The sequence below is a fragment of the Carcharhinus amblyrhynchos genome, chromosome 6 (assembly GCF_965287045.1).
Source record: "Carcharhinus amblyrhynchos chromosome 6, sCarAmb.v2.hapA, whole genome shotgun sequence".
Lineage (NCBI taxonomy): Eukaryota > Metazoa > Chordata > Chondrichthyes > Carcharhiniformes > Carcharhinidae > Carcharhinus > Carcharhinus amblyrhynchos.
In genome coordinates, this window is record NC_137329.1 from 14,284,398 (window position 1) to 14,297,705 (window position 13,308).

The 13,308-nt window shown below is 40.6% G+C and overlaps 1 protein-coding gene across 1 annotated transcript in view; it reads right to left on the bottom strand.

Moving 5' to 3' along the window:
- Positions 1-35: 35 nt before the first annotated feature.
- The window catches only part of zdhhc13 (zDHHC palmitoyltransferase 13), a 42,055-nt gene continuing 28,782 nt past the window's right edge, over positions 36-13,308 (bottom strand). Inside the window, exons 15-17 of the mRNA XM_080189923.1 lie at positions 11,279-11,436; positions 6,507-6,601; positions 36-2,102 (exon numbers count right to left, since the gene is read on the bottom strand). Coding sequence (XP_080046049.1) covers positions 1,964-2,102; positions 6,507-6,601; positions 11,279-11,436 — 392 coding nt within the window. The 3' untranslated portion in view covers positions 36-1,963. The remainder of the gene's footprint in view (positions 2,103-6,506; positions 6,602-11,278; positions 11,437-13,308) is intronic.

Here is a 13,308-nt window from a genome sequence, read left to right on the forward strand (position 1 = left end):
TACCACCACTGCACAGCTCCATTTTTAAAAAAAAAGAAACAAATTAAGCATTAAGATTACATTTATTGCATTTTTAAAATTTCTATACATGAATTATGAAACATTCTAAAGTTGTCTCCATCAGTCCAGTTGTAGGTCATTTTATTCATTATAAATTATTGACAGTAAAATGTCCTTAAAACTTTTAAGAAACACAGTGCTTTAAATGTTTGAAAGTTCAATAAGTCAGTTTAATAGCATCTCGTAAGTGCAATGCTATCACAGCCATGTAGATGATTCCAAGTAAACATGAATATAAAATCACTGAGTACAGAATCTGCACGCTTGAGGTGCAGTCATTCGCAAAGCAGTTGGTCCAGACACTATTACGTCTCTGCAGACAGCAATTACATTTTAATCATTAAGAAATACATGAGTCATGCCTGATTACACCAATTAGACTCAGCTTTTGCATAGCCAATAGATACTTATTTATAATTTAAAGTGAGATGCTCAGTTTTAGGATGGATTCTTTTAGAGACATTTGCCTTACTCTGATGTTTTAATTACGCAAAATAAGTCTTGCAGAATCTCTAACCCCATTCAGCTCCACGAGCCTCCAAGATCTTTGCGATTCCTTAATTCTGGGCTTTTGCACATCCCCAATTTTTGAGATCGCTGGTGGTCATGCCTTCAGCTGACTGAGTTCAAAGATCGGGAATTCCTCTCCTAAATCTCTCTGTCGTTCTCTCCTGATTCAAGACATTCCTTAAAACCTACCCTAAAACTTCATGTAGTGCAGCGCCAAACTGTGCCTGATATGACTCCCGTGAAGTGCCTTGGGATGTTTTGTGTGTGAGATATATTTATGGAAGCTGTTGTTGATCATAGACACACTATTACTGTACAACATTACCTATCGTTTCAGATCTGTATCACATTTTTAAAAATAAAAAGTTGGTCCAATGCATAGTTTACTAGAAAATAAAATCTCAATTGGTTCATAACATGGTAATAACCAAATATCCTAGTTCCAAATAACTCTCCTGTAAAGGTTATTTCCTTAGCTTACTAAAATAAACCAGCTTTATGACTATTAACCCTTATCAGAGTCAATTTGACAACACCTAATTCACATTCTATGCTTGAACATTTGACAGGAGTAAGATGAGGTTCTCAAGCAAATTTAAGGGAGTATAGGCAATTAGGGTTAAAAGCATGGCTTTGTTAAACACATTAAACAATGGCAGGAAACAACAGATGTAAATTAACTCCTATAAATACCTGAACATTCTTCAATTGGATTTGGTTGCACAGTCTTTAGCCAACATACTACACATTCTGGAGAATCTAAAAATTTCAAGACTTATCTGCCGGATACTGCTGTGAGCAAGTTCAGAGAAAAACAAGGGGGACATTAAAAGAATGTGGCTTTTCAATTTCCTTTGAACACAGTAGCTTGTTCTAAAATATAAGAGGTGGGGAGAAAGAGAGAGGGAAAGGAGATTTGACTGGACAGGACCAGCGCTGACGACAGGCTGTGCAATGAAACCTCATGAAATACGTCCAGGCAGAGCTGGCAACCCGAATTACAGGTAAAGCTGAACAAGTTTTGGAATTAAAGCAGCCATTTTGTCCCTAGCAAGAAGCTACAAACATTGTAAAATGAACAGTTAAAAAAGTATATATTTTATAAATAATTTAAAGTCTCAATTTTATTTTAAACAATATTACTCCATAAATGAGTGAATTTGACCAATGTTTGTTACTGCCAATTATATCCCAATTCAGCTTAGTATTGAAGTCAAGTGCATGACTCAAACATTTAAAAAATATCACAAATCAAGGTACCAAAATCACACATCACCTGAGATGCTCCAGAATTCTACAATAGGAAATACAATTGTCTTGTTTTTATAGTCCACCACAAAACAAAAGCTTTATACACATCCACTCAATATTAAAATTACAATCTTCACATTTTTCATACAAACTGAAACTCATTGGCTCTTGGTTGTTCAAAACCCATGCTGTACTGTCGAGTCCAGTCGATCTTATTCGGCTTACACATACCAAAGCAGCGGCACTGGAAGAAGTCCACCAGATTCTGGCAACAGCCGTGACTGCAATCAATGAACAACACTTGAGCATCTGGCACAGCTTCGTGCATGAACTATGATACAAAAATGCCTCATGCCATCCCCAAATCCCGTGGCACCACTCACAAGACTGAGGTGGTATCGGATCTACCAGGCAGTTAGCCTGTTCAGGAGATGCTTTGATGTTTCATGATAACATATTCCACCATAATGCTGCAGTGATCTGTTTACTCTTATGCACAAAAACTCTATACCCTGATGCACAATGCTGCCATCGCTGTCCTTTATTTTGACCTTTGTCTTTATTGCACAATTAAAAAACAGCTGACCAAATCTATAAAAATGATAAATCACTCAAACTGTGCTCAGGATCCTTACAATTTTGTCACTTCACAGGCAATTTTGGTTCATTGCATGGCAGTTCTATCAATTTTCTGTGCCACATTACTGAATGGTCTAAAGTTAAAGGTCTTGAATTAAGCGCAACATCATTTTTTAAGGAGGTTATAGAGGATAAACAGAGGCATTTGATCTATAAATTTGTAACTGAAGAGATGAGTTAGAGGCAGCAAAGCACAAACTATATCAGAAAAACTGGAGAGAGACCTCAATGTGATTTGGACAGGCTGAGTGTGTGGGCATATGCACGGCAGATGCCCAGTATAATGTGGATCAATGTGAGGTTATCCACTTCGGTAGCAACAATAGGAAGGCAGATTATTATTTGAATGGGTGAGAGTGGTGGATATTCAGCGAGACCTTGGTGTCCTCATGCATTAGGTGCTGAAAGTAAGTTTGCAGGTCCAGCAGGCAGTAAAGAAGGCAAACAGTATGCTGGCCTTCACAGCAAGAGGATTTGAGTGTAGGAATAGGGATATTTTACTGCAATTATACAGGGCGTGGTAAGGCCACACCTGGAGTATTGTGTGCAGTTTTGATGTCCTCATCTAATGAAAGATATTTTTGCTATAGAGGGAATGGAAAGAAGGTTACCAGGTTCATTCCTGAGATGGCAGATCTGTGATATAAGGAGAGACTAGGTCAGTTAGAACATAGAAAAACTACAGCACAAACAGGCCCTTCTGTCCAGAAGTTGTGCTGATCATATCCCTACCTACTAGGCTTATCTATAACCCTCAATCCTACTAAGTCCCATGTACTCATCCAGAAGTCTCTATTGAATCTGCCTTCACCACTACTGCCGGCAGCCAATTCCACACACCCACCACCCTCTGAGTGAAAAACTTACCCCTGACATCTCCTCTGTACCTACTCCCCAGCACCCTAAACCTGTGTCCTCTTGTGGCAGCCATTTCAGCCCTGGGAAAAAGCCTCTGAGAATCCACCCGATCAATACCTCTCAACATCTTATACACCTTTATCAGGTCACCTCTAATCCTTCGTCTCTCCAAGGACAAAAGACCAAGCTCTCTCAACCTATCCTCATAAGGCATGTCACCCAATCCAGGCAACATCCTTGTAAATCTCCTCTGCACCTTTTCAATGGCTTCCACATCCTTCCTGTAATGAGGCGACCAGAACTGAGCACAGTACTCCAACTGGGGTCTGACCAGGGTCTTATACAGCTGCAGCATTATCTCCCAACTCCTAAACTCAATTCCTCAATTGATGAAGGCCAGTACACCATACGCCTTCTTAACCACATCCTCCACCTGCGAAGCTGATTTGAGTCCTATGAACTCAGACCCCAAGATCCTTCTGATCTTCCACACTGCTAAGAGTCTTACCCTTAAAATTATATTCCTTCATCCCATTTGGCCTGCCACAATGAACCATCACACACTTATCCAGGTTGAAGTCCCTCTGCCACTTCTCCGCCCAGTCTTGCATCCTAAGTCATGCTGCAACTTGGAGGTATGTCAGAAACCATCCACAATATCTCCAACCTTCGTGTTATCGGCAAACTTATCAACCCATCCGTCCACTTCATCATCCAGGCCATTTATAAAAATCACAAACAGCAAGGGTCCCAGAACAGATCCCTGGGGCACTCCACTGGTGACTGACCTCCATGCAGAAAAAGACCCATTTACAACCACCCTCTGCCTTCTGTGGGCAAGCCAGTTCTGGATCCACAAAGCAATGTCCCCTTGGATCCCATGCCCCCTCGCTTTCTCAATAAGTCTTGCATGGGGGACCTCATCGAATGCCTTGCTGAAGTCCATATAAACCACATCTACCGCTCTTCCTTCATCAATGTGTTTAGTCACATCTTCAAAAAACTCAACCAGGCTCGTAAGGCACGATCTGCCTTTGACAAAGCTGTGCTGACTACTTTTGATCATACTATATTTCTCTAAATGTCCATAAATCCTGTCTCTCAGGGTCTTCTCCATCAACTTACCAACCACTGAGGTTAGTCTCACCGGTCAATAATTTCCTGGGCTATCTCTATTCCCTTTCTTGAATACAGGAACCTTATCCGCAATCCTCCAATCCTCGAGAACCTCTCCCACCTCCATTGACGAGGCAAAGATCATTGCCATAGGCTCTGCAATCTCTTCCCTCGCCTCCCAAAATGATTGTATTCACTGGAGTTTAAAAGAGTAAGAGAATCGCATCAAAACGTATAATTCTAACAGGGTTAGGCAGGGAAGATTCAGAATGAATGTACCCGATGTTGGGAGAGTCCAGAACTAGGGTTTGAGACTCCCATGGCCTGGCCCATGCATAGAACAGAGCTGGCACACAGGTCACAACCTTTCAGGAATGAGGTGAAGAGAAATTTCTTCACCCAGAGGATGGTGAATGTGTGGCATTCACCACCACAGAAAGTAGTCGAGGCCAAAACATTGTGTGATTTCAAAAAGAAATTAGATAAAGCTCTTGGGGCTAAAGGGATCAAGGCATATGGAAAGGGCAGGGGGGAGGGAAGAGATCAGGATATTGTATTTGATGTTCAGAGATAATCCAAATATATGGCAGAGCGGGCTTGAAGGGCCAAATGACCTGACTCATGCCTCTATTTTCTATGCATGTTTCTATGTATGTATGGATAACCAGAAAGTCATCCTCCAGCAGCATTCAGGAGAGAGTGGGCAGCTCTTTATCAGAAATGATCCAGTCAGTCTAGCTGGCCAGATTTAGTAGAAAGCTAAGTTGGCATTCACAGGAGAGCTGCTAGAATAAGCTTACCAATTTGGCTCAATTGGTGGCACTCCAATCAGAAGCAGATTAAAGCTCCATTGTAGGGGGATGCGTCAGTGCAATTCTGAGGGTACGTGCAATTGTGAGAGATATTACTTTTTGGAAGAGATGGTAAACAGAAAATAAATATGACTTTTCCAAAGGTTCAGCTGGACGTTAGATAAATATTGATAATATTTATATTGATAATATTGATCATGATAATATTCAGAGAATTGAGATGTTTGCAAAGTGTAAGAGAAAGAATTTTAATAAGTTAGTAAGACTTTTAAACCATTAGGCATTAAGGCACTGATAGAACTACCAGCATTAAGTTAAATGACCTTTAAAACAGGCTTATGAGCTAACAAGAAAGCAGTTTACACATGAGATTCAGTAAGAGATTTAAACAAATGATTATGATTTTAAACAACATATGCTGATATTTTGAACGTATTAATGTATTTTTTTAAAGAATACTTTAGCAAAAGACAATCTGCTGCAAAACATCATGGTAAAGGGCATTAAGGCAAAGCTAGATTCTAAAAGGATGTTTAAGTCTTGAGAATGTGCAAAATTTATCAGCAGTTTTGGATGAAGAGAACATTTAGAACACTTAATCAGATTTCACGAATAGGGATTATTCACTGTCCAGATAAGATAGATGCATATCAGACATAGAGTCGTGTGTTAATCTGCTTTGGCAGTGACCTATAGGGGAACTCAAAGGAATGTTCATTTGAACTTTGGGCTAGCACCTGAGGTCACTAGCCAGCATGGGAAGTGGGGTCAACCAAGATGGGAGTTAGCTTCTGGATTCTACAGACTAATTGATAAGAAAACCCAGAACTAATCTGTTTTGAATTGTATAAGTCAGATTTCATTAGAGAGGTCAAGTGCTCTATCTCATAGCCACCCTGACCCTTCGATGATTTCTCCTTGCAGCTGCTGGTTAAACAAAAGTTGTGTCTTTAAACTGAGACATTGGCTTTGTGAGTCTTGTACTGTCTGAAATTTCGGTAGTACCGGCCACCTCTGAAACCCCACCAACACAGGGTATTGGGATATTCATAAGAATTGATAAGGCACTTTATAAATGCGCATTTTTCACAAGTCAAAATTGACACAGCCAAAAAAACTTCCTTATTAGCTCAGGCATCGGTTGCCTCTCCTTATCCCTGATGGGCACACAGGACACCCTGGCTCAGTTGCTGCATTGTAATGGAAAGGGCTGGAGCTGGTTTATTCCCGATACAATAATACCTGCTGCAAAATACTTACTTGAATGGGTTTTGCTTAAGTCCAAGAGAGCGACTAGTGTGTGCACGTTTGATCAGACTGATCCTTTCGCTTGTTGTCAGACCCAAGTAGAAAATCTAGATGAGAAGAATATACTTTTTAATTTTTCTTAAACATTTTTAAATTTATCCTGGACTCCTTAAAAGTATGTTTAATCAGGGTGATGATTCAGCCATTTAAGTAAATAATTGGAGGCCAATAGGCTTGCAGGACAGCACCTGATAATTGGAATTTTCAATTGAAGTACATGGTTTTTGTGTGTGCACAGCCATGCATTGATGGTCTGCCATGAAGTGGCATTACATTGGATCAAATCTAAATGCTCTACACAGGGGAGCCACCAACTAACAAAACAAGACAGTTTTGCCAGACCGCCAGCACCTGAAAGTCTTGGATCAAGTGGGCCATTGCAGATTCCAGTAGCCTTGGCCCATGCATGGCACAGAGAAGGCACACATTAAAGACAGAAAGTACTTTTTTCAATGAATTAGTTCTACAGTAGTAATGTGGGCACTACACATTGCACTGAAATTAAACACAGGACAGATGAATGCTAAAAAATAATTTCATGTGCAGTTTTAGATAGTTTCTGTTTAGCTGCACACAAATGATAGGACTCCCTCATTACTGGATCCCAGAACTCTCAGGTCACATTCGATGGGAGGTGGGAAGTCCTTCATTTTCACACTTCCTTCTTAAAAGACGGGAAAATGTTTTCAACTAACAAGATATTGAAAGTCAATTTAATTACGGTGAAAACATTCTTTATTACCCAGGTTTATTTTCCGATGCATTCACACATGGATTCTTCACGCCAAGAGTTGTGGGTGCTCCATCACCGACTATATTTAAGGCTGCAATGAACAATGCTTTGGTTTCTCATGGAACCAAAGGATACAGGGGGAGCAAGCGGGAAACTGGAGTTGAAAATCAAAAACAGCCATGATTGTTTTTAATGGGTGGAGCAGGCTCAGCAGGCCACAAGGTATACTCCTGCTTCTATCTCACGTTTTAGTGAACACATCCAAATTAACATTAGAAATTAAAGAACCAAAAACGTGCACTGGGAATCCTGTCTATTTAAACACAGGCATTTGGACAGTTTGTACTAGTCAAGATTCAGATTTTAATTCAGACATTCATAACCACAGACTGCCTACAATTTTTGTACTGATGGCTTCAGATTTCCAAGCCGAGGATACAAACAGAACTAATTCAGTTTAAGAGGCAAAACAGCATGGACGAGTTAGGCTAATGGGAATGTTTCCGTGCTGTATATCTCAATGACTCTGATACCTCCACAAAAAGGGTTTAAAACATCAGTCAACAACATCTTATATTGAAATAGTGCCTTTAACATAACAACAGGTCTCAAGATGCTTCACAGAAGCATTATAAAATTAAGTATGATACTGAGCCACATAAGGAGATATTAAGTCCGATGACCAAAACTTTGTCAAAAAGGTAGGTTTTAAATAATATCTTGAAGGTTGGAAGCAAGGTAAAGAATTAGAGGAGTGCAGGTACCTCAGAAGGTTGTTGTGTCAAAGGAGGTAGGGAGGACCACGAAGGGATTTGAAAACAGGATGAGAATTTTGAAATCAAATTGTTGCTAATGCAGGCAGCAAACAGACTGGCTTGATCACAGACTTGAAGAAAGAACAACAAAAGAAAATTATAGCTCAGGAACAGGCCCTTTGGCCCTCCAAGCCTGCACCGACCCTGCTACCCGACTGAACTAAAACTCCCTACCCTTCCGGGGACCATATCTATTCCCATCTATTTATGTATTTGTCAAAATGGCTCTTAAAATTCACTATCGTATCTGCTTCCACTACCTCCCCCAGCAACGAGGTCCAGGCACCCATCACCCTGTGTAAAAAATCTGCTTCGTACATCTCCTTTAAACTTTGCCCCTCGCACCTTAAACCTGTGTCCCCTAGTAACTGACTCTTCCACCCTGGGAAAAAGCTTCTGACAATCCACTCTGTCCATGCCTCTCATAATCTTGTAGACTTCTATCAGGTCTCCCCTCAACCTCCATCGTTCCAGTGAGAACAAACCAAGTTTCTCCAACCTCTCCTCATAGATGATGCCCTCCACACCAGGCAACATCCTGGTAAATCTTTTCTGTACCCTCTCCAAAGCCTCCACATCCTTCTGGTAGCGTGGTGACCAGAATCGAACATTATGTTCCAAATGTGGTCTAACTAAGGTTCTATAAAGCTGCAACATGACTTGCCAATTTTTAAACTCAATGCCCTGGCCAATGAAAGCAAGCATGCCGTATGCCTTCTTCAACTACATTGCCACTTTCAGTGACCTGTGTGTACACAGGTCACTGTGATAGGTCACAGGCCTATCAATACTCCTAAGGGCTCTGCCATTTACTATATATTTCCTATCTGTATTAGACCTTCCAAAATGCATTACCTCACATTTGTTCGGATTAAACTCCATCTGCTACCTCTCCGTTCAAGTCTCCAACTGATCTATATCCTGCTGTATCCTCTGGTGGTCCTCATCGTTATCTGCAAATCCACCAACCTTTGTGCCATCCACAAACTTACTAATCAATCCCATTACATTTTCCTCCAAATCATTTATATATATTACAAATAGCAAAGATCCCAGCACTGATCCCTGAGGAATGCCAGCTACTTTTGTATCCACTTTGCCAGCTCACCTCTGATCTCATGCGACTTCACCTTCTGCACCAGTCTGCCATGAGGGACCTTGTCAAAGGCCTTACTAAAGTTCATGTAGACAACATCCACTGCCCTACCCTCGTCAATCATCTTTGTCACTTCCTCGAAAAACTCCATCAAGTTTGTGAGACACGACCTCCCTTTTACAAAACTATGTTGCCTCTCACTAATACATCCACTTATTTCCAAATGGGAATAAATCCTGTCTCAAAGAATCCTCTTCAATAATTTAGCTATCACTGATGTAAGGTTCATCAGCCTGTAATTACCGGGATTATTCTTGCTACCCTTCTTAAACAAAGGAACAACATTGGCTATTCTCCAATTCTCTGGGACCTCCCTTGTAGCTAGTGAGGATACAAAACTTGTCAGGGAGAGGAACAGAGCTGGGGGCTGAACTTGGAGAGAAAACATTGGCTACAGTCTTCCCAATATTTAAGTGGAGGAAATTTCTGCTTGAGTACTGGATGTTGGATAACCAGGCAGATAATTAAGCAACATTAATTTACCACTGGTTATAAAAATGTGATATATGTTCATACTTGTGTTTTTTAGGTCCAGGAACAATACATTGTGTTCATGATTAGAATATCTGAATTAGGAGCCTGAGAAGGCCTTTCAGCCCCTCAAGCCTGCCTCCCCCATTCAATGAGATCATGATTGATATGACTGTAACCTCAACTCCACATTTTGCCAAATGAACTTTTGACTGCCTTGTCAGTCAGAAATCTATCTACCTCTGCTTTAAAAATATTCATTGACCCCACCTCCACTGCTCTCTGGGGAACAGAGTTCCAAAGATTCATGACCCTCAGAAAAAAAATTCTGCCTTAAATTGGAGATCCCTTATTTTCAAACTCATGTCTACTACTTCTAGTCTGTCCCACAAGGAGAAACATCCCTTCAGCATCTATCCTGTCAAGCCCCCTCAGGATCTCATTTGTTTCAATCTTCAAAACTCCAATGGATATCGGCACAGCCTGTCCAATCTTCCCCGATTAAATTTTCACCCTAATGAACAACATACTTGGCTAATGACTGCAGCACAGAGATGAACAGAGAAAATAAAAACCAACAATAATAAACTATGAACACAACTGCTTCCAAATAAACCAAGAAGCATGGGATATTTATTTTCCCAAGAAATCATGTGAAAGGCATTGAAGAGTGCAATTTGAATTGAACCTAACAGTTAGTTAGAGTGTCCTCATTAATAACCATAGCCTGAAGGTGTAAGCAATTGCCAAAATGTTCCCAGTAAGAGCTGATATTTTGCTAAACACTTTGGGCTATTTAGACTTGACCATCCTTGAAGATTTAATGATGGAATGTGTTTTCATAAAGCTAAAATATCCTACAACTTGCAGGCATCAATCAGGCACCAATCATTTGAACAAATAATTTACAGAACTTGATTTTGTACCATAGTGAAGCAGAAAAGGTTAAATCACTGCTATTTAAAAATTTTGATCACGCCACTATTTTGCTTGGGAAGTGGAGGGTGAAAGTTCATCTGATTTAGTTATACAATTAATAAAAAAAGGTTGTGTAGGAATATTTTCATAAACATATGAAATGTATATTATTGCAGATCAAGAATTTTCATCAAATGCCATTGGGGGAAGGGCTATCTCAACATTTCCCCCTTTTCAAAACAAGTATTGCACAGTGGTTAGCACTGCTGCCTCACAGCGCCCGGGACTCAGGTTCAGATTGAGTGACTGCTTGTGCGGAGTCTGCATGTTGTCCCCATGTCTGTGTGGGTTTCTTCTGGGTGCTCCGGTTTTCCCTCTCAGTCTGAAAGATGTGCTGGTTAGGTGCATTGGCCATGCTAAATTCTCCCTCAGTGTATCCAAACAGGCGTCCAAGAGTGGCAACTATGGGATTTTCACAGTAACTTCATGGCAGCGTTAATGCACGTCTACTTGTGACACTAATAAACAAACTTAATCATTGTGCTTTCTGCACCTCGGTGAAGGGCAAGTTATTGCAACTTCTTGCACAAATTTAACTCTGTCTAATTCTAATGTAATGCTACTATCTTACCTGATAGAGCTGGTTTAATAACAGGAATGTCACCCAGGAAGAATGGAACACCACAAGTAGAAAAATCCAAACAACCCATGGAGAACATGAAATTATTTGGGTTAGGAATATCCATAGTCCATCCTTTTCATAGCTAGTTGGACAATGTAAAGACCAGTCTACAGGAGTAAAACAAGATACGATTATTTGCTGGAATGTTTACAAGACAGGTTTTCTGTATACCGGAGCCTTGACATGATGATCAAATTTTAATTACTAGCTGACAAGGCTTTATCTTGGCTGTATTGGGTCTATTTCAGAATTTAACTGTAAACTCTTAAGATTTTTTATTTTCCATGAGGGCTATTAACATCTCATATTAAGGTCAGATAACGCATGAACAGTCATTATTCTCACAGGGAATTGCTCCAGGCAAAATCCAGATAAAGCTACTGCATAAAACATCAAACCATACATTATAGCACAACATTCTGGAATAGCCATGTAAAATTTAACCAGTTCAGTCGCCACATTCTGCATTTTCTCCTTTCCTTCTCTAGGAATGATATGCTTTATCTGTGTAGATGTAAGAAACAAAACTTTTTACTGTATACTAATACATGTGACAATAATAAATCAAATCAAATAACAACCAAATCAATATAAAACAGGTCCTTGTTGTTGCTCACTGTCAGGACAGTTGTCTTTAAGCAAATGCTATATATCACCAATGCTGATTCAGACAGGGATGCCAACACTAAAACAAAGACTTTGATGTTTCACCTGGCTGAAGAGGCTAGATCTTGGAGTGAGAATCTCAGGATAAGGGATCAGCCGTTCAGGATTATGAGGAGAAATGCCTTCATTCAGACACGTGTGCATCTTTGTAATTCTCTATCCCAGAGAGAGAAGTGGACACTCAATGAGTATTTTCAAGTTTGAGGATGATAGCTTCTTGAACAGCCAATGGGCTAGATCAAAGTTCTGCAGTCTTGCCACATTCAGTCGAGAATGGTGCTGGATAATAAAACTAAGTGGAAGAAGTGGCTCCAAAATCATCACCATCTTTAACGATTGGAGAAAGCCCAATACGTTAGTACAAAAGGTAAAGGCTGAAGTATTTACAACCAGCTTCAGCTAGAAGTGTCAAGCTGATGATCCACCACAGCCTCCTTTTGAGGTCCCAGCATCAGAACTGGCAGTCTTCAACCAAATTGATTAATTGCATGTGACATCAAGAAACAACTGAAGGCACTGAATGCAGTAAAGATCATGGGCCTGGTAGTATCCTGGCTGTAGTACAGAAGATTTGTGCTCCAGTACTAGCTGCACTCTTACACATGCTGCTCCAGCACAGCTGCAATAGAGGCATCTACCTTACTGTGTAGGAATTTCATCCACGTCTACTCTATCCACAAAAAGCAAAACAAATCCAATGCAGCCAATTACTACCCCATCAGAATCTTGGCACTTACTCAGCAATAACATGTTCACGGATGCTCTGCCAAGGCCACTTACTCCCAGACCATACTACAGTCTTGGCCCATACATGGGCAAAACAGCTGAATTTTAAAGGTGAGTTGAGCAGTGACTGACTTGATATTAAGACAGCATTTGACAGTGTGCCATCAATAAGCCCTCGCAAAATTTAAGTCAATGGAAAGCAGGGCGGAAACTGGCTGTAGTCATAACAGCACAATGAAAGATAATAATGGCTGTTGGAAGTCAACAACCTGAGTCCCAGGACATTGCTACAGGAATTCCTCAGGATGGATTTGGCCCAATGACCTTCAGCTGCTTCACCAGTGACCTCGCATCCATTATAAGGTCAGGAATGGTGATACTCATTGATGTATTCAATCAGCACCACTCACATCTCATCAAATACAGAAGCAGTCCATGCCCGCGTGCAGCAAGACCTGGACAACATTCAGGCTTGGGCTGATAAGTGGCAATTAACATTCACATGACACAAGTGGCAGGCAATGACCATCTCCCCATGATATTCAAAGCCATTACCAGAGTTCCCCACTGATGATACCCTGAGGGTA